This window comes from Bombus huntii, chromosome 14 (genome assembly GCF_024542735.1).
Source record: "Bombus huntii isolate Logan2020A chromosome 14, iyBomHunt1.1, whole genome shotgun sequence".
In the NCBI taxonomy this organism is placed as follows: domain Eukaryota; kingdom Metazoa; phylum Arthropoda; class Insecta; order Hymenoptera; family Apidae; genus Bombus; species Bombus huntii.
Window position 1 is genome coordinate 8,011,989 of NC_066251.1, and position 23,073 is coordinate 8,035,061.

Consider the following 23,073-nt stretch of genomic DNA (forward strand, 5'->3'; position numbering starts at 1 on the left):
GGTGTCATTCACGTTCACACAACGCGTAGTAAAAGTTTGATGGGCCAGACACGGAATAGTATTCAATACTCTTTGGGGGATTTAAGCAATGATCGATGAAATCGTTGTATTTCGCAGCGATACGCTGCAGGCTTGCCAGTGGTTACGAACGACCGCACGCGTCACTCGTTCGAACACGCGTAGACCAGGGCGAAGCGCGAGCGAGCGTGGCCCCAATTAATTTGCAATCGATTATATGACTAGCGTTTTAACGTCACGTAGCAAGCAATTCGTACGTGCCTCCCAGCTGTATTTGTGCATTATATTTCACTGTCGAAATATTAAAGAAGGATATGGATATTTAAAATGCTGAACACAAAGAAAGTTGAGTTTAATAATCAGAGCACGAGTCGGAAAAATGATGTATTTCATGAAGCTTATTAAACAATTACTTTTTTTGAATCGACAATGAAACTAAATGGTATGGACTGCAGAAGTCGTTTTGAAATGTCGCTAAAATTAATGTATAAAATTAGTGTACGATCAAAATCATATGAAAAAGCGAAATTAATAAGGAAATGAAACGATCAAAGTATAAAGAATGCATTAGAATAATAGATAATTTAGAAGTCCACTACACGTATCATATAGACAGAAAAATTTCTATTAAAAAAGAATTTTTTTAATTCTACAAATCCATTATTTTGATCTATTCATCTACATTATATGTTATATCGAAGATTCTGTTTACCTACATTAAAATTTTTCGAAATAACCACCTTTACTAACAACGAACTATAATGATTTCAGATGTCCTGACAGCGGGCCCCGGGCCACCAGGATGCCGACAGACGACGACTATGGCCGAAGAGAACGTCTCCTACTGCACCAACATCCGATCCCTCAATACGGGTCCTCGTCATCTCCGGTTCCAGGATCGAACGCCGGAACGTCCGGAAGTGTCGGTTCCCAGATCGGTTCCACCAGCTCCTCGGATTGTTATAAGCCAACGGCGCAACAACAGCAAACTGATCTGCGAACGAATGGATCGAATGTCACCGTTGGCCAAGATCGTTACCAGTCCGATCAGTCCTCTCAAGGGAACGAGCACGTCGATTATGGAGGCCGTGAACGAATGTCAGGCATCGAGAGGCATGACAAATCAACGGACAAGCCAACGATCGACGATTTCCCAAAGTCCTGCGCGGAAACGCGTTCGATACAGTCAAGTTGCGAGCGATTCAGCCATTATCAGAATCAAGAGAGATTCGGTCAGCCCTCTTTGCAAGTCCACCACCAGTTTACCCCAGGGAGATCGACTGCGTCTGGACAATCGTTGTCCGGAAACGTGGTTCTGGCCGACCGTTTTTCACGATTCAACGAACTCACCGGTCTACACGGTGAGCAGAGATTGTCCTTGGCCCCGAGCGAACGCTTTCAACCGGCCACCAGCACCGAGCTTCGATTCCATCATCCCCCTAACGAGCTGGTGTCAACCGGAAACGAATACGCGAATACCAATATCTTGGTATCGGGCTGCGCGACCAGTCCATTTTCATCAGAGACGTTCCCCTCACCGCCATCACCGGCACCAGCGAACGACCGTTTCGTTCCACCGCCGCCTCTGTCACCCAGCCCAAGCGAGAAATATGCCTCGACCCAGAGTCTGGCTGGTTATCCTGCTGCTGATAGGATTCTGCCCCCAGGTTCTCCAAGCACCAGATATGGCAGCGGCACGGCACCAGCTTCACCGATGCCAACTAAAGAACGATTCTCTTCGGCGGAACGACTACTGGCCAATCAACAGTCGTCGAGTTCCATGCACGAGCCCAAGGATCAGCAACGATACGCTGGAACCAGTGATCGCCTGTTGTCCGGATCGTCGCCGGTGCTTGGAAGTCTACAAGCCAGTCTACAAGGGGACAGGGTTGGTATATATACCACGAGCAAGGATTCGACCGGATCGAGATACGGCGCCATTTCGACGGACCGATTACTTTCATCGTCACCTATACATGCCCCAGTGCCAGAGAGGTTCGCCAGCAAGTCGACCGATCGGTATCTCGGCGAGTCGCCTGTACACGAACGATATCATCGACAGGAAGCGACATCAGCCATTCACCACGATCGTTACTCGACGATATCGTCCAGCGCCGAAAGATTCCTCTCCAATTCACCTAATCCCGAGGCCTCTCATCAGCGTTACACGTCGACGGAGAGGTCACTGCAGGTGTCGTCTAGCAGCAACGAACAGAGACGTCTGTATACCGATCGAGGCGTCGAAACGGTTTGTCAGAAGTATACAGACAGGTCCAGCGGATCCCCCGCGCCCACCGACTTCAACAGATACTCCACATTCCAGGAGGTTGGAAACACCCAGTCCAGATATGTCAGCACCAACGATCGTTTCAACGATCTCGCGATACAGCGCTGCGGTCAGTCGCGAGCAAACGATCGATTCTGTGTATCAAACGATCGTTATCTCGCCAGTTCGTCACCAGGACACGATGGAAGACTGGCTAACAGCGATGCGACCAGGTACGTCGTCTCGGGATCATCGACGGAACGTCTGCTCTCCGGGACATCCTCTTCGTCCTCTTCTTCGACCGACACGGTCGCCCGGTATCACTCCTCCTACACGAACACGGCAGCCACCCAGTCCACCACTTCCAATGATCGTTTCACCTCCGTCTCTCCCACTCCTGAAACAGCCAATACCAATCTGCGGTCAGCAACAGGAACTGGAACAACCGGTGGCGCAGGGAGTTCCGGATATCAGGGTACGACAAAAAGCGGCGTCGACAAATATCTTCAGGTGTCAAAGTCTGTGCAGAGCTACGGGAACGATCGTTATACCAATCCAGGCGATCAGTTCGACAGGCTCAGCCAGGATCGTTACGACAGATTCGCCAATCCTGTCAGCACCACGGATCGCTTCACACCTTCGTCCGGTACTCCTGATCGCTTTCATTCTGCCACTGATCGATACTCTCCTGTACGCGCCGCGGACAAGTATCTATCCTTGCCGAAACCCAAGGATCGATACACCGGTCGCATAACACCGATCTCGTCTTGTGGTACTTCGGTGGTTGCCACGTCGACCGATCGAACTTATGGCTCGACTAGCGCAACGGGAAGCTACGTTCCGCCAACCGCGCACACGCCTGTCGAACGATACGTGCCTCAACCACCTCCGGAGGTTCTCTACCCGGACAGATATGTCGACAGATACGTACCACCTTCTGCACACACGCCTACCGATCGTTATGTGCCCACCAACGATCCAGGTGATCCATACATGAGACGAGATCTTGGATTCCATCATCATTATCGGCTACCACCGCCTGCCGGCTACCCATACCATCAGTCTCATTTCCGACTTCGCGGTTTCGCGTACGCATCACCAGGTCGCCTCGGTGGTAGCCCGGGTTCCAGTAGTTCGAGTAGCTCGGCATCTAATCAGAGAGATGGCTTCTCAATGTCCCCGCTGCTCAGACCCAAGGTCCGTGCCTCTGCGGTCGAGTTCCCGACATCGTCTACTGGAGTTGTTGGTCGTCACGTGTGTACTAACCCACCATCTTGTTGCAACGAAGTATCTGCAAATGGAAGAGCCTGTTGTCAGGCGATTAGAAGGTCTCTGCCGCCGGGGGCGTTGCCGTCGATACCCACGCAATCTTCCTGGTGAGTCATTTCGACATTTGTGGAATTTACATTTGGCCACTAGGCATTTATCCGTAGCTGTAGGAATTTTGTAATAAATTTTTATTTTTAACGCAAAGATATCACTCCGCGAAGAGAAATATGGATGAGCGTGGTAGAAAAAAATCATTGGACTGCAGGGTCCAATATGATGCTGAAGCTTTACAAAAGAGACAATACAGGCCAATACAAAGTAATTTAATAGAAGAAGTGCATGCCGTGAAATTTTTGTTCTCTCGTGTGAAAGTTTTTGATAAATTCCTTCGTTTTTATATTTCACTGATGTTGAATATTAGTTTGCTGTGTAATATACCTGCGAATATACCCAAAATTTATCGTTTTCGAGAAGAATATTAAAAGCTAATAAGGTGAATGTCCTGAGGGCGTTCAATTCTTTCTCGAGCGTTTTTACCAAATTTCCATTGCCACGGTTCACATTGAAACATTGAGAAAAAAAAAGAGGAGAGAGAACGAGAGACCGTGAAAGAGATAGATCTTCGTTAACGACGGAAGTTTTTGTATTAAATTTGAATAGATTTTTCCAACGAAGTCAGAGTTACGAAGAGATTCACGTTTAATTCTCGTGGGCGAAGTTTACCGGTGGAAAAAATTAATTGCCGCACAAATGGAAGTCAGCGTGCGGATAAAAGGAATTGCATGCGGCGTGGAGGTCGAGCTGTGTAGCCAGGGGATTAAGGAATACGGGGATCCGGATAATATAGGTGTCCCCTCCGTAATCATACACCTTTATAATAAAGCTCACGAATTAGAATAGGAAAACTTTAATTGCGAGATGAATGTTATTTATAGCGAAGGGAAAGTAGAAACCCTTTTACGCGATGTGTAACGTTTCCACGAGTGTACATTGTTGTACGCCATATACTTACATATTTATATTTATGTGAAAACTGGTCGATTTGTAGTGGCAGTATATGAATTCTACCAAAGTAACAAATCTTGTAGAATTAATGAATAATTTTTATTAATTTTCTAATTTTGAACTACTGATTGGAAGAAAAACTTATTATGGAATTTTTATGGAATCATCAAACTCTAGTGTTAATAATATTGTAGTTTAATGTTTATCATGTATTGTACTACATACATTTACTATTATTTATAACTGGTTATATCAATTTTGAAAGTCTCTCTTATTAGTACAGTACAAAGTAGAATTTAAAGATTTAATTTTTAATTCTAAAATTTTTTTTTTTATTTGTAAGAATTTTATAATCAATTCTCATTGAGAATTATAAGTAAATTATTCTGGCGTGGTTCTATGTTGTGTTTAATAAGTGTTTATCGTTTGTTTGATTCTAGCTGAATCTAATGTTTCATTATAAAATGAAAAAATTTGAAGAGTTTGTCGAGTAACAGAATATTTCTATAAGTTTCGAACATTGCAACCGCCAATTTCGCTGTTACATATTGGTTTTCAAAAGTCAATTTGATCGGGTCATAACATACTGTTATACGTAGTTATGACGATTATAAAGGATAAAATTACTGCGGTTTTCCTGTCGTTTTACAGTTTCAGTGCGTCTTGTTAATAATAAACACGTAGGAAACTATATTTCGAGTCAACTGTGGTGCAAGCTCGTGTAGTCTGACTCAATTTCTAGTTCCCTTCGATATTAAATCTTTTGGCGAGATTGCGTTCGGTAACACGTGGTTTAACTTTCGGTTAGAATGGCCAAGTATGTTGTGCGTGAATTTATAGTGCACCTAATATTTCGATACTGACCACGTGCTAAATGTTTGATCGTTAGAGTGGAAGTTTGCGCCGTATTGGAGCCCAGATAGAATTGATTAAATTCGCAGCGGGACTCTAAATTGAAACATATTAGCCTCTGGAAAGGAGCGCAGCTTTTGAGGCAATATTTTTTCATCAATTGCCCATTTTAGTGCCATATCGAATTTTTAGGCAGAAAAGAATTTATTATTTTTGATGTAGAACGTGTTTTTTTTTTTTGAAGAATAAGAGAATATCCGACTTATTTTGGTTTTCATTTGGTAGCTTTGGGCGGTAGTTTCATTTTTGAATGGCAGTTTCTCATCAATTGCTTGTTGTACTACGATAGATATTGAACTTTATGGATGGGAAGAGTTTGATATGCAATTTTTGGTAGATAGCGTGTTTTTTTTTTTTTTTCAAGAGTGAACGAATATTCAGCTAGTTAATCTTGGAAACTATTGATATTGGAATATCAGAAAATGATATATAATTCGTCGTTATCGGTCTTCGATCTAAAGACTCGAAACCAAGTTTGAAATTCAACTCGGTTAGAAACAGAACCTGTCTTTATTAAACCGAGACCATAGTTGCAAACGACGAGCGTAATTAGTTATTACAGGGCAAGAAGTAGTTAATATCGTAGAAATGGATAACGATCGATATCGTTAGCAGAGTCAAGGATCGTGTATGTAGATCAGATCAGGCGCTTAGCAACAGAGCAGAGAAATTCGCGAGGCGTCTGATGAGACTTTGTTTCACGGTTGATAATCCCTGTTTAAAACGTTATCTAAAAATGAACTGAAATGTAGGCCGTGTCCACGTTTAGCAGTCGCGCGGAAGCCGCGAGCACAGAAAGGGTCGTTACTTTCGTGGCAGTAATCAGGTTAATGGAGTATCGTGGCCCACTTTATTTTTTCATCTTCATCGGCTCCGCGCGTCTCTCTAACTTCCCTGCTTCCCTTTTTTCCGCGTTTCAAAGTCAATGATGCATTACCATCCGAAGATTTCGTCCCGTCTCCGCCAACCCCCGGAATCTTGGAGATTTTTTGCTTCTCTTTTTTCTCTCCACCTTTTTTTATCCCTTTTTTTAGGAGCACATATTGTCTCCTACCATGCACGCCCGCGTTTTAACAAAGAAATATATTCAACCTAAAAAAGGAACAGAGGATTTCACGTGCAAGCGTATTCTGAACCAGGCTACTTTCACAGCTTATACGGTAGGATTTAACAGTGGATGTACCGAAATTTTGTGTGTTTCCTGAACTTTCTGATATTTCTATGATCATTGGAGAATTATATAGTTATTTTATAAATAAAGTACAGGAAAACACTTGTCTTCGTTGCAATGTAAAAAATTTGCGAACGGTTATACTTGTGATAGAAGCAGCTAGTAGATGGCGGATTTTTATGCATTTATAGGCAAAAATGCAAAAATACATAGAAAACACTATACGTATTTTATCCTCAAACAAACGTAGAATAATACTGCGTTATCAATTGACTGCGGATTTTTATGCGTTTATAGAAAACTTGGGGATACAAAAATGCATATAATACGCGAAGATATATAAAACATTCAAAGAGTAATGTTGCAGTAAAAAAGATTATCACTGTCGGGCTATCTCAAAGTACAACTCAATGCAATCGAGTTTCTTTGAAGCGTAAGAAAGGTTCGGTATGACGGTAGAAAAAATGCATGAAGCTAGGCAAGTTGTGAGGACGGATACTCGAATTTCCTGACTCAGCATTTTTGTTGAATGCGTGTTTTGAAGAAGGAGAAACTCCAGCCCTTACATACCGGTCACGTAACGTAGCGACGTTCGAGCATCCGACTAGTGGTCCGCAGGCAATAAAATAACAAAGTGTGCTGAGTTTAAGAAAAGGAAAAGGGATATGCTAATTTTAAAAAAATTTCGCCTTGTTCCGCAACAAATAGTACTCTTTAAAACATATAACGGCTAAAATAAGTTGCTATCCAAGTTCAATTTTCATTTTTAAATTGCATTCATAGAAGCACGAATTTACATAAATATTCACAATCTAGTTATCAATGACCGAATTACTTAAACGATAGCGTATCTTGTCCTCGAGGAGACGACAGAGTAATTCTGCTTTGTCAACGACCAAGACACTTGAACGAGATACAATTAGAATGGCGGCTCGTTAACGACAATTTCCTATTAAGTCGGTGGTGTTTAATTAGACTTGGTGAGACGTCAGCGAATTCTCGTGTCGGGAAACACAGGATGCCAGGGGTGGCCTCTGGCAGTATACCGAAAGTCGAGAGGGTACAATGGTCGAACAGGCAGTTTCCTGAAAACTGAGCCAGAGGAGGGCGATTCCTTTCGGTCTGAAAGGGTAGGAAGAGATTACGTCGGCAGGCTCGTTCCGCTGAGTGTTCAGTTTGCTTTGGGATATCGGCTTTACCCTCGCGGATTCTCTGCGCGAGTTTGCCGAAAGCTTTGTGCTGGTCAAGCCGATTGTGACGTGCCTCCGCCCATCGCATCACCCAAACCCCCGAAAGGGGAGAGCTCGTCAGTTCGAATGGAAGTAGAGAGAAGTCTGGCGACTGCCTCTATCCGTGAAAGAATTCGCGTTCACCCTTTTCCCTGACGCTTACGGTATCGTCCTACATGTGTACTTAAAGAGACATCCAGTTATACAGCCGCTTCGGGGACTTGGAATCTTTCTTCCTGTTTTTCTTTCACTTTCCTTCGAGCAAATTGTATTGACTGCGGTAGGTGTTGGATCTATGCGATTTCAATGCTTTCAAGGAAGTTTCGACGATCATAGAAGTTGCAAGAAAGTATTCTGTCGGCGAATTCCTTTGATAACCATTCATCTTATGATTTATATGTTTATGTGAATAGTAGTGGAAGTAGTTTTAAAAGTATTACGTGTATATCCATTTCTTCGCCGGGAAATTTTTAGGAATGATTAATTGCCCTATTACAATAGCCCTAGCAGCAGGACTCTCAAAATCGTTAAAATATTAACGAAGAAAATGATTACCAACAGAAAAGCCAATCGGTTAATTATTGTTAAATTATTCTTCAGATTATTTCACGGAATTTTTTCTCATTTCCACTGACTGTTTAATCGCATATATATACCAAATCGAAAATTTTCGAGGATCCATTTATATGACAAACTAAAAAGTATACTTATTACAATAGCTATATTAGAGGGATTGAAAGTACAGAGGAGTTTCAGAAATATAATATAGTAACTTTTATCCAGGACAGTCATGATATTTAGTAATTTGATCTAGTGCTATGATTCTAACAAATATTCTGAAAAATATTCTACTTTAAAATACCAAAGCAGTGGAAGAATTTGTATTTCAAACTTTCTTAAAGAATTCTCGATTTCGATACCTCGAGATTTCGAGTTTCGTTGTATCATAAACTTTGTTTTAAAGAAAGGTATTCGCGGCTTGTGTGCACTGTTTAGTATGCTGCTTCCACGAGAAACATGTCAGCTTATGCGCGGCGACGTTTTCGTGAATTATTTCTTGTTTACTTCGACATCTGGTCGCGTTTCCTTGGCGCTACACAGTGCGGCATCTGAACGAGAATTTGGGACAAAAACCAAAATTCGCAGGCGATGTGCGTGCGTTCGCAGGCCAGGCTCGCACGTTTCACAGTGTGGCATTTGAATTAGGATTTGGGGCGAAGATCAAAAAATGCATGTAATGTGTACATTTTCCTGAAACTCGATATAGGTGATGCCGACGTGCGTAAACGTTTGTTTGCCAAATATTTGTTAGTATTTTCCTTACTCCCTAGCTCGGTTGAAATATCTTGAATATTCATTTTTTGTCCGACCACAGTCCGTGACATGACAAGTGTACAGTGTACAGTGCAGATGCCGAAAATAATCTTTCCATTTTTTCGTGAGTGCCGTACAGAGATCATTTATCCTTCCATTTCGTCAGATATTGTGACGTTTAGTTAAAAACAGAGTTTTCGTGTAACTTTAAAAATTTTCTCGGAACGAATGTGGTCAGAAATCCATTCTTCAACCAAGTCGCGATTACCAATGGATTTGACTAAAAAATATATGTTACGCCGCCTAAAACATCTGCACGCCAGCCCGCGCGACCGGACAACAACCGGCCTGCGTAACGTCACTTCGACCCTCAATAAACCTAAGGACCCACCATAACTTTCACTTCCCTGTATTGTTTCGCCATGTGTCTTCAATCCGTTTGTCTTGAAGAATTTCTAAAGCTTAAAAATATTCTCGAAACACAATCGGTTTTTAGAGAGGTCCTTGGGTTTATTAGGCGCACTTAAAACACGGAGAAAGCGGGTATGCACCCATTAGGAAAATCCGAATAGCCCTCTAATAAAACAAGCTAGGTTTTCCTCACGCACACAGTCATCTATCCACCACGATGGTAGGAGACTTCCTACTCATCCCTTCGAGCAGTAGTGCAGGTCATGACCAATCGACACCGCGGTTCGTTACCCTCACTTTTCCTAACGAAAGTGGGATCAACGAATCCGCGTACTTTAGGCACAGGGGCACACCCACACCGAACTTTTCTTCCGTATTAGAAAAAGAGCGACAGTCAGTCTAAAAACTAACGCCTAACGCGGCAGTCTACACATAGCGCGAGAGTCGCATACTTCACGCAAATCTTTTGTCGGTTCTCGGTGTTGTCGAACATACAGCTTCTCTCCTAAATATATTATAGTGCTAAGTCCATTAATACATTATGTAATTTCGACCAATCGCGGGGAGACGTACTCGCGAGGAGAGTCGTCAACGGGGGTCGTAAATCCCCGTTACGATTATGACAATCGACACCACGAATTGATCGATCCCCTGATTTCCGGTGGGATAATAAGGGGTGATTGATTTGGTATAACACTGGGATTCACAGTATTATAAAGTATATATTTCCAAGCACTTAGTTACAAAAGGATTTGCGTGAAGTATGCGACTCTCGCGCTATGTGTAGATTGTCTCGTTAGGCGTTAGTTGGTAGACCGTCGCGTTAGGCGTTAGTTGGTAGACTGTCTCGTTAGGCGTTAGCTGGTAGACTGTCGCGTTAGGCGTTAGGTGGTAGACCGTCGCGTTAGGCGTTAGGTGGTAGACCGTCGCGTTAGGCGTTAGGTGGTAGACTGTTTCGTTAGGCGTTAGTTGGAAGACTGTCGCGTTAGGCGTTAGGTGGTAGACCCTTGTCGCTCTTTTGTTTAATACGGAAGAAAGTTCGGTGTGGGTGTGCCCCTGTGCCTAAAGAACGCGGATTCGTTGGTCCCACTTTCGTTAGGAAAAGTGAGGGTAACGAACCGCGGTGTCGATTGGTCATGCTGCACTACTGCTCGAAGGGATGAGTAGGGAGTCTTCTACCATCGTGGTGCGTAAATGACTGTGTGTATGAGAAAACCTAGCCTGTTTTATTACAGGGCTATTCGGGTTTTCCTAATGGGTGCATACCCGCTTTCTCCGTGTTTTAAAGGCGACTAATAAACCCAAGGACACCTCTAAAACCGACTGTGTTTCGAGCATATTTTTAGGTTTTAGCAATTCTTCAAGACAATCGGATTGAAGACATATGGCGAAACAATGCAGGGAAGTGAAAGTTATGGTGGGTCTTAGGTTTATTGAGGGTCGAAGTGCCGTTACGCAGGTCGGTGGTTGTCCGGTCGCGCGGGCTGGCGGGCAGATGTTTTAGGCGTCGTAACACATTAATTTCCATTATAAGAGCCCTGCTCTAGCGTACATATCTATCGCATCTTCGTGCGACAAGTTGTTAACTATTTATTTCTCTACGTCAGTGTAATCTAAGTGTTGGAAATATATAATTTATAATTCTGTGAATCACAGTGTTATACAAACTCAATCACCCCTATTATCTCAACGGAAATCAGGGGATCGATCAATTCGTGGTGTCGATTGTTATAATCGTAACGGGGATTTACGACTCCCGTTGACGTCTCTCCTCGCGATTACGTCTCCCCGCAATTGGTCGAATTTACAATATAAGAACGCCTGATGCAGCAGTTTGCTGCTGGACATAGAGCAATCAAAATTAGAAGATGATTTGAACTGCTCTTTAAAGAGACGAAGAAGCTTTTAAATTGGAAATTAAAATTATACATATCGAATTCTACATATTTAAAGTGTAATAAACGCCATTTAATAAGAATTGACGAACAAAAAGGTGTAATAAATGACTGAGCTAATTCTCAAGTGATTAGATTTCAATGTACAAACGATTTTTGCAGATTCTCTATCTATTGTCTACATTTATATTATCTACAAGTTGATAATGTCATCGAATGATAAGATCAAACTCGAACAACGATTATTTCGATTTTTGTCCACTACATGCCACGCTGTACGCTGAGCTGAAGTGTTTCGCGAAATGAAAGCTATTTCTTCACTACTACCGGTAGTTTCCGCTTCCGCGAATTGTAAATTTCACGAACAGATTCCCGCCCCCTTCAAACATAACCGCAGCACACAGTGGATTCTCGACTAACCGCTGGATCTTACGGTTCCTCGACTCTCTGAGTATACGAAATAAAATAAATTCGTCCGCGTTTCCAACGTTATCAAGTATCGTTTTAACCTTTTAAGTTAGTAAAAAATCAATGTAAGTATTCATTTAACATCTAATTAATATTCCATTCTCTTTAGTAAAAGTCGTTATTTAATATCAGCATATACAGTATAACTTAGAAGATAAAAAACATGATAGTTTCAAATATTCCCACATATTTTGAAAAATAAAAACGAAATGTTAGATAGAACATTTTAACTGAGCAATATTAAGAAGTCAGTATTACATCAATTTAAAGTTGACATTCTTGAATATTTTACAAATCAGTCGTTCAATTAATCTCTGAACCAAACACTGGTAAATCTCTGAACTTTGCTTTCAAGTAATCTGGTGAAAAAAATTCAACACGTTCCGCATATTTTTTAATAGAAGTATAGAAGATGTTGTGATTGTAGCGATAGTCGTAGCAAATTGCATCTGATCTATAAGAACCAATCGCATCTAAAATATTTAGTACTGTAAGAGCGAATAATCTTCGCGCTATACTATCAACCAATCGATTCGGCCTTCTACAATTTCATCTTACACACCACAGTTTCGGTAAATAGGATTTCTTACAAGAAACAAGCTAAGAAAACGAAGTTTCAGGATCATATTTCACGTCTCGGATTTTCCCAGCGACGTCTAAAAAAACGGACGTTAAGGCCGGCATGCTTTAACCGGGCGATCGATTATGCAATAGGCTTGAACAAACTCCAAGGGACTTCATTATTATGTTTCATCTTTCATGCATGAGAATTTTCGTTCGCTTCAGCCTAGTTTCGTGGCAAATTCCGCCCTCTCTGTTAACAACGTGAAAGACTAACACGTTGAAAGTTCGATCCGTGGCCGCGATACACCGGAATTAACGAGGCGATTAAAACGATCCAGGTATTTCTGAAATTAGCGGAGTTAGGATTACGTCCACGTAATCGCGAGTTCAACGACGCGTGCCTCAGAAAATTGCTGCTTACCACCAAACTTTTCTTATCCTTTCCTCTTTCCAGACGAATCTTTAACGACGATTTTTTGTTGCGTACATTTCTATTCGAAGAGTCGAATTATATATGTTATATAATTATATAATTATACGTTATATTCTTTATACATGTAGTTTCACTTAAAAGTGTTAGGACCGTTACTATATTTGTTTCATAACTGAAAAAAGCTTAAAGATTATTTAATTTGATACTTTGTCGACCCAAGTTCATAATAGCTGCGGATTTTAACGTGCATTGGAATGTTGATGAAAAACCAGATGAAAGACGAAACTTTCTGTCACGTGTCGTTTGACTTTCTTTTTCTCTTTGAAAAGTTAAATGATATAATCTCGCTCGTTGTGTACTGACAAGTTTCCTTTTGGAACGACGGAAATGTATAAAACGGGCGAGCGCGTGTGAAATTAAAAGTAGATCAAGAATCCGCGAATTAGAGCGAGCATTGTTTACGCAGAGTGTTTCGCACGAAAAAAGGAAGCCAAAGGGGTAATTTTCCAATGGGAGCTGCTTCGCAACTTTCATCCCGACGAGAACTTTTTTCATTCGAGGATTATTGAGTTGTTCAAACGCTGGAATTCCAGATCAAATATTTATACGTTTCTTTCGCCTCTGTTCAACGTGTAACCGTGATTTCATCATTTTAATCGTACATCATTGTTCGTCGCGCTTTGTAACTTTGTTGGTTTATGTTTTCCTCCTTTGCTCGACGATAAACAGGTTTTACAAATTCTCAGGTATTCTTGAGGGGATTTTGTAAATATGTCAAACATTTCAATAGCAATCATTCCCTTTGTCATTTACAAACGTCTCCCTTTTATTTTCACTGGAATAAAATCGATCGGTGATGGTTTGTTCGCGAGAGAAATAGCAAGGAGAGATAACTTGTCAATTCTTCGTAGCGAAACTCGTTGCATTTGCATCACGCATAAAATGAAACACTTGGCATACGTAACGAAACTTTTGACGGAACAAGCGAATTGAAAATTACGCATGCGTACGCGACTACGGAGCCGAGGTCTGAAACTCTTTGAATATTACAAGGTGTGGATGATTTATCAACGTTTAAAGTGCTGCACAGTTTAGTATCTCTGCTCGCGTAATTGCTCGGTGTAATCTCAGGATGCAGCTGCGAATTTATTATTCGACGCTATTGTTGGAATTTAAGAAGTGGTTCATTGAACCGTCGATCGTATCTACGTAAAAAGTTTCATTTCTATATCGGTGCTATTCGATGATACCTTAATTCTTATTCGAAGCTATCAATTTATTTATGACGATCATTAATTTACGTGGTTCCAATTAGTTTAATTATCGACCATAAACAATTAATTGATAATTAATATCAAATGAGAGTTCAATTCGGAGCCTACATATTTCATAGGAATTACATGAAATACGCTAAACAATGCGTTGCATTTTGTATATTCGAGTGGAAATCATTTCATTAACAAATCAATTTTCCACAAGGCTTCCGTGAAAGAAGACCAATCGATCGGTCCAAGATACAACGAGCACGGCAAACACAACTCCGTTTAATTAAACACCTCGTTGCCTTGCCGCACGTTCAAAGCACCCGCACAACCATGCGAGCGCAAACATTCTCGAAACACACACACACACAGCAAGAGGGAGAGAGAGAGAGAGAGAGAGAGAGAGAGAGAAAGAGAGAGAGAGAGAGTGAAGCCGTAACGTTTCCGTATCGATTAGTGGTAACCACATGCAACATTCTTTTTTCCAAATTATTCGACAAAATTCTACCAATGTTTAATCGCTAGGTTAATAGGTTTCGTTAGCGAACGTACGAATAGAATAATGGTAATCAATACAGTTATTAGTATGACAATGGGTATAAGAAATAATATTAATCAATTAGTATTCTTAAAAAAAGTCACACCTGTTGGCTTTGATTTTTATTACTCGTTTTACAATTCCCTCATGATCCTTCGGCAAGAACTCTCGTATGATTCTCGATCACATGCATGCTATGTATTCTGGGCACGTGCCATCGTGCAACTAAATCTCCACGTGACCACCATGCATCTCAATTTCCATACGCATTCTCAGAACCGCTATATCATAGTATAAACATTTTATCTGTTCCGCTAGTTGCTCCTCCATTCGAATTCTATTGTCACAGTGAATGCGTTAATTATATGTATTAACTCAACGTATATAAAAATGTATTAATTCAATGTACGTATGTACTTATTACCCAATGTATACATATATAAAATACTCATACTTGTATGAAGTTTGTGAAATACTTTCAGAAAGTATAAAATAAAATCTGTTAGAGGAAAGCTGAAATGAATTAAAATCTTGAATTATGATTTGGTAAAAGCATACGTGTATTATTTTGTGCATGCATTTTTTATTACAGTAAATGTATTTAATATATATATAACCTAGTCGATGTATGCAGAATACACGTATCAAGTAAAGTCATTCATATATAAAATTCAGCTACTTTTACTTGTAGAAAACACGAGATAGAGTCTACGTTCCAAATACCTGAATTTTTAATCAAGTTAGTTGAGTTTAATCAAGTTAATAGAAGCATACATCCATTGTTAAGCATGCAGTATAGCGAATTAAGAACTAATATTCCTGTATTTATAATCGATAACTTTACTAAATCTTCCGATTACTATCAACTCTGTAATAGATTCAGTAAAGGTTAACTTTTACCGTAATACGCTATCGCCTCTAAAAGATCAGGAAACTGCGCCTCCCTCGAAATAAATTCTAAATTAATCCGGACGACTGTAACAGTCCTATGATACGAGGGGTAGTTTAAGCGTAGGGAGTGAAAGCTGGTGGTTGAAACGAGGCGGAAGTCATAAGGGAAACCAAGGGCTGGCATTGTCTTCCGGAGGCAAGTAGGTTCCACGTGCTGTTGGCAACTTGGGTAATTATGTCGTGTCCGCGTCTCTAACCAGCCCCGTCACACGAAATTGCAACCTGACACCGGTCGTTCTCTCGCTTCATCCTTGAAAATCACAGCACCAACCAACCCATATATATAATATATACTCGTTGCTTTCAATTAATCCTTTTATTCTGCACCCTCTAAAATTGCATGCTCGTGAACCGCCTACGAATGGTCGGTGTTTTCAAAACAGGACGATTATGGTTATTAAATGGCCGTCCTCCCTTCGCTCTTCTCCACCCGCCTGCACCTTCACGAGCGTTATTAAAATCGTGAACCAACCCTTTCCATCGACCAGAAGGGGCAAGTTTTTCTGCTCGGTACGAAACTCGATTAACGAAATTGGACGACGACGCCACAGGTGTTGTTAATGATGAGTTACTTCAATTGGTTGTAGAGAATATTGCCACTTTCGCTCGAGTCCCAACGAAGAACGTTGCCAACGTCAGACTATTTCTACCTAAATAGAAGAAAAATAGAAATTAGTGTTACTTGGATCGTGCAGATTGTTTTTCGATAGAGGTTTGTTAAATGATTTGCCTTCTATCAATTTCAGTTCAAGCAATTATAAGAATCTTTTTACGTGATAGAACTTGGGTATATCGTTAGTGGACGTTTACAATACACAAGATGTAAATTGTTAGTATTAGTAAACTCCTTTGCATACCACTGACAAGTTTATTAATGAAGCAAATGAAATTCCAGAAATATAGTTTTGGAAATAAAGGTCTTTTAAATATATTTTAGAAACAAATCCAAACTACAATGGTTATACATTATTAATACGTATTAATCTGTAAATTCTATTATACGTATTAATCTGTAAACTCAAATATAATTCTGTTTTGCTAAATTATACCGTCTTCCCCTTTAAACTCCTTCTTCAGTTTCCCTTTGTACCATACGGACCTTTAACTCGGTATCTTCAAACAGTTTCTCAGCCTCATTGCAACAATCATTGAGTTCTGTGGTTTATTCTTTCTAATCTGCGAGGATTAACATTGACGAATCGACTGAGAAGGGAATTATACTCGGGAAGAGCAGAGAGATTCGAAAAGAGCAAGAACTGGGTCGAGAGACGTTTTTAAACGGAACAGCGACATTCTAAAAACTCGTCAGCAAGCAAAAGTCGATATCTAGGTCTGATGCCAAAGAGTGAATCAGGTTTTACGCTTCTCATTTTCTTCTTTATTCCTTGGGTAAGTCTAGAAATTCCATCGTTCGAAAGGAGCAATCGAGTTAATCGTCACTCGAATTCCGAGGTCCTAATTATGCGTTCTGGATAGCAATTCGGGCGGTGAGTTTAATTACTCCCGATAATCGAGTAGATCCTTCCTAACCTCCTTCTCAAAGGACCTACGGAACAGATTGCAGTGACTCGAGGTGCTATTCCTGACATCGAGCCGGAAATCAGGGAATATAAATGAGAGACACCTTCGACGTAAGGGGATTGCCTGGTGGCTCCATGATTCCCGTTTGAGTAGATAGAACTTCACCATTGAAGTGTCGGGAACATGATTGCTTGAATTATTTAGAATTCTCTGGAACTTCAACAGGCGGACGTATTTTTAACGTTCTTGTCAAATATCGACGATCTTCGAACTTTCAAGACGTTAATTTCTTTTGAAATTTCGTTATACTCAACAATACTTTCAGAACCTGGGGACCAAATATAAAGAATCCATCGATCCTTGTTTCTTGAATAAAAAAAGCAATGTGGTTGAACCTCCAGAAACTTTACTTTTATTTTCTCTTATTTGCAATTAAAAAGTTATCTTCTTATCTCCTAGAGAATTTAAAAGTTTAACCGAGGATCGCGCGAAAGAATATGATAACTTCAATTTTTTCTTGATTTTCTGACCTTTGTGTCATTTGGTGTCTAGAGAGAAATACTTCAATGCGAGACAATTGATGAAGTTAAATCCACGATGTTTCGTAAGAAACGAATAATATTAATTCAGTTGTCACGTATTAGGTTGTCCGGAAAGTGTCTTTCTTTTACAGACATGTCTTTTGCAACGATGCATCTTTATACAAACATGAAACCTAATCTGTCGAACGTTGTAATCTTTATCTTGATAGAACAAAATGGATCATACGTAATTCGACGAAATGATATGAAACGGAAAATGTTGTGCATCCATTATTTCCTTATAAAAGGAAAGAAACTTTTCGGACGACCTAATATATTAAGGGAATAATGATTGAAGCGTAAGAATTACGCAAAGATCGAGGCAACCAATAATTTATTTAAAATGATAGAAGGGATTTGTAATAATGCAATCATTCTTATAGCGAAGCCATTATGGCTGCCATAATGCAACGTCAGAAATTACATGCAACATCAAGCCATTGTCATGGCAACGGTGTTAGCTTCTCTGTAGTCACTACATAAACTAAAGCGGGTGGTTTCTGGGAGTACAAACTCTGACCAGGGGGTGGCTTTACTACTCCATAAATCGCAAGACATTGGGTCGGTCGTGTTCCTGACATTACTGAATTCAGTGTGTACAACCAGATATTTATTACATGTGTAATAATTCATGAGCCGTGCTCTGTAAATTTCTTATTAGGAGATTTCTTTGTCCCGTGGTATCCACGTGGTGCAAGTTGTGCGCCTTGCGTTCATAGAAATACAGAAATTTTCCTTCCTCTCTGGAAATTGGAAATTGCAAAATTTATCAAGGTAGGAGAAACACAGCGTAATTTATATATTACAGACGAAGAGAGATTGAATATTTATAGATTTAAATGATCTTCGCGGAGTTCTTGATTGATATATGAAACGCGAATATTATTCAGAATAATTGAATGTACTTAGTAATATAGAGGAGAATATTTGCTACCTCTGGGCTCTGAATATTTTAATTTAGTGAAATATACCACTAATTAAGCGTTTAGTCTCTTCTTCTAAATGCCAATGAACAATCCTATTTTCAGAATTAATTCATTGTCATTATTTATTCACAGATTCTTTCACAAAACTACCGACATACGGTAATTTTTCTGGTATCATCGAGATCTACCGGCATCTGAATTTTCCATTTTAAACATTGTGCTTGACCTGCAGTTTTTTTCAGATTTGTGTATATTATGTTCATCGTGTACATTCATGTGTTAGAAGAAAAATATAAAATGTCAAAAGATTGAAATATACCGATGAAATTAAAACGTGGTATAGGAAACGATCTATGTCGAACAAACTGTATCATAAATTTCAATTAGCAAACGATCGAGTTAAATATTCTTGGAATGATCCCTTATTGAATAACAACGGGAGAGGATTGTTTAGAAATTCAAGGCATTCCCAAGGGATTTCGTGTGTCCTGGTACAGTTCAGAGTCAACCATTCGCTCGTATAATGAATACTAATACGTCTCTTGCATCGAGCTAAGTCTAGATAAAGGAGACTGACATCCCTTGTTAGTTTGTCGTTGATTGAGCAGGGTATGCCGGAAGAGGTGAAACTTTTAATTAGTTACTGATCCCTCGGACAATATAATTCCTTCCTGCGGGACGGTAGCATGACAGGAATAAATTGAAATTGCTCCGCTCGCTGGTTTAACATCCTTTCGGCTAACTCCTTGGCTTAACGATTGAGAAAAATCGCCCTAATCGAACACCTGAATCGTCCTACTGAATGAATTACCCAATTAAACCGATCTCGCGATCGATGAACACAAGCTGACGCTTTATTTATCTTCTTCTATAGGATAATCTTGTAGAGATGAGAATTATAGAATCTGTTTTAACCTTCTATAAAGTCTTATTCGAATGTTTGTCCATTTATGGCAAATTCAAAGGCGATACTTAGCGAATTAGTAATAGTTAGTAGGTACAAGAAATCCCAACTCAAGATTTCATTTCATTAATTATTATGTTTACAAAATTAGTCAAACTATTCAGAAAGAGAATTCTAATTTGTTATAATTCCTCATTATGACTTAAGAGTTACGGGCTATTAATTGCTATGAATAAACTCTTTGATGTCAAAGGAATGGTATAACAGGACAGTAAGACAATTTGAGTATTAAGAAGTATAGATAAATGTAATTTTGAACTCACATGGAGTTATAGAGTCAAAGAGGAATAAATCGAACCAACCATTGAATGTTAAATATTTATTTAAGCATTCGCTGGTTATCAGAAACGATTCCTTTCAAAGACAATACCTTTGTTCACATATTCTACGTTTCTTCATGGTCTTCTGCATATTTATTATTTATCTCGAAGGTATCTCGACTTTTGCGTAGCGCAGATAACTGCACAAACGTTCTTTATGATATTTGACAGATTCTATTAAGGAACTCGTATCATCTCGTTTTGCGTCTGTCTTTGAACATGGTCTCTCCCATTTGCGTTTCCAATCGTACGATGCCAAGTCTTCTACACGTAACTTGTATAAACTTAAAACAACGATTGTTCTAGCTTCAAGGTAATTGTAATTGGTTGGAGTCCACGTTGGCTCCGTGTGCGAGAGATAGTTTAGCATTTAGCATTCGATGGTGTCTTTTGGCGAGCGGGAGAGGAGAAAGCGGGAACCTGGAATTCATGCAATGTCGCTCAACTTAATCCGCTTGAAGAATCAAATCCTTTGATGGCGATGCGTTTAGAAGCCTCCACGGAGCACAGGAACGCCGAGACATTTTTCGTAGAAAACCAAGCGTGTCATACCCCCTTCCTATGAAATTTATTAAATTTCTAGCTGCCTCTTTTTACCTTCAATCTGTACCTTTTCGAGACTCCGTTTAAGCCATTACCTTAATCATTCCGGTTTTGAGATAATTAAATTCCTGCGCTTTATATTCTGACTCAGAATTTGGCTAATAATTTCCTCTCTGTATAATTATTTAGGAACTGGAGGAGCGTGAAAATTTGTTTATTGCTTGAAACTCTGTATACAAATTACCAGATATTTCTATCGATTGATTTGGAATGAAAAAGATGAAAAGTTGCGTTATGACAGTTATTATCTATAGAAGTTTCGGAAAAAGAGTTAAGAATAAGTAGAATATGGTTGAGCTCCGTTTATGCGAACTTGTTTGGGGACAAGTAGCTTAATAATTGGAGTTTATATAATAGGAATGTACTGATCCTTCTCATTTTCGTTTATACAATAGGAGTTCACGTTCAGACAAGTAGATACAATCAGCAGGTTCCTCTCTTGTCTTGTCTAATATCTTATTAACAAATAATACTAGTAAATTGGTAACAAGTTGTAGGTTATAAACTCCTCTTTCACAGTTTCATAACTTTTTGTCGAATAGGATAATCAGATAATTTAATTCACTAATAATATTATATCAGTTGCGCAAGAGAACCCTCGTGTTATTTTAATCAGGAATCAATTAAAATTTCACTCGGACTAATTAAGTTGATGGAAAGGAAGAAAGCGACAGAGCTCCATGACGTTCCAGTAATAAAAAGAAGAAGAATAAAATCTATAGGATCATCATTATCTTTTCGCGCTGGAGACCACAGGAAATTATACACATACAGAGGAATACAGAGACAGGTAGATAAGTGTTGGAGGATTGTTAGGGATCTTGTTGAAAAGTTATTAACCGTCAGTGATTATAGCTAGGTGACAACGTGGATACGCGGTCATTAGAGTTTCTACGAACGGAAGTAACTACATCACCGTTTCTCGGTGAATCCTAAACCCGCAACGATCGACCTGGACACGTTTATGGACAGTATAATGGCAGGATCGTCAAGAGGAAATGCCACGGAATAGGATTGCGTCCCGGTGAACGCGAATATTCTGTTATAACTATGAGGAAACCCGCAGGATCCGGCTGCGGTGATCCTTGTATTATCCTCCATGCATCTCAACGTGCAAGGATAGAGACAGCAGTTCAAGGATCGTTGCGAATCCCGTAATCGCGTAACTGCATATCAGATAGGCGTCATGAACGGGTGATTTGCTATTTCGCGAATCGTCTGGACATAAAGCTCTTGATTTGGCAACCATTTTCGAAACGATTACCTTAGCGAGTGTGATTTCGCGTATCGGATCTTGCATCTCTCGTTTGGATAGTTTGCAAGATTCGGCGATAGAAAATGTATTCCGACGAAGGATTTTACTGTGAACAATATTGTAATTTTCAAGCTTGCACTATATCTTAAATCTGAATTTCAAATTTCCTTAATTGCGGTTTTTGAAAAAGGGATAAGAAGTTTGTTAGGTAAAGTTATTCGATAAGAAGTTTATTAGAATACAAGATCTGTACGCTGTATTGGAAGTCAAGAGAAAATTATTTTATGAGAGCATCTTTCGATCTTTGAAGCATTTCAATGAAATGCGTATAACATTTTTTTAAAAATATATATGTTGAAAATCGATAGAAATTTAGTGCTGAATCGAAGACAATTTAAATAGATATTTCGTTTTATACAAACGTATAAATTGTGAGATTTGAAAGCTGCTTCATTTCGCGTTTATTATTTCACGTTATAACGATCCTGAAAACTTCCGTGATTACTCTTTAAATTTTGTTTACGATCACAAGTGAAGCTGGTCTATCTTTCCTCCGATTTCTTTATTTTCCCCAGGCTGATTAATTTTCCTTTTCGATTTCGTGCTCCGCTATCTGTGAGACTAGAATGCTGGATTTGCTCTTGGGATTTCCACAAACTATAAATCCTTGCGTATAAAACGATCCGCTCGTAAAACGAACAGATGTAACGCAAAAAAAAAAAAGAAAGACTGAGGAGATTATTCAAATAGCGGAGAATCAATATTTCGAACCATCTAGGTATCTAGGAACGCTTTAATTTTGCTTTCGATGTTCCGGAAAAATTCTGGATATATTATAAATATTTGTTAAAAACATATTTTTTTAATACAGTGTGATGTCTGTATGTATAATAGTGTATATATGTATATAATTATCATGATATTTTATATCGTGAAAATTTAACGAGAAATTGTCAGAAAAGATATAAAGATTGGATATATTGAAATGAAAATGGAGTACAAAATTTCTACTATTTGTTTCCAGTGGAGATAATTATTTTACAAAGTTTGGTCATTGTCGTGTGATTACACTGGAAACAAATTACTCGTCCTATCTAATTTATGTCGATATCCCGTAATCTCGTTGGCTTCCACGTATTCGGTAATAAAGTTTGATAAGCTATCCATCCATCACGATGAACTGCACATAAATCATAT

General features: G+C 39.5%; 1 protein-coding gene across 4 annotated transcripts in view; it reads left to right on the forward strand.

Moving 5' to 3' along the window:
• The window catches only part of LOC126873298 (inactive rhomboid protein 1), a 295,589-nt gene that overhangs the window by 115,919 nt on the left and 156,597 nt on the right, over positions 1–23,073 (forward strand). For all 4 annotated transcript variants that reach the window (XM_050634017.1, XM_050634018.1, XM_050634020.1 and 1 more), the window contains exon 4: positions 790–3,660. In XM_050634017.1, the coding sequence (XP_050489974.1) occupies positions 821–3,660 (2,840 nt within the window). In that variant the 5' untranslated portion in view covers positions 790–820. The remainder of the gene's footprint in view (positions 1–789; positions 3,661–23,073) is intronic.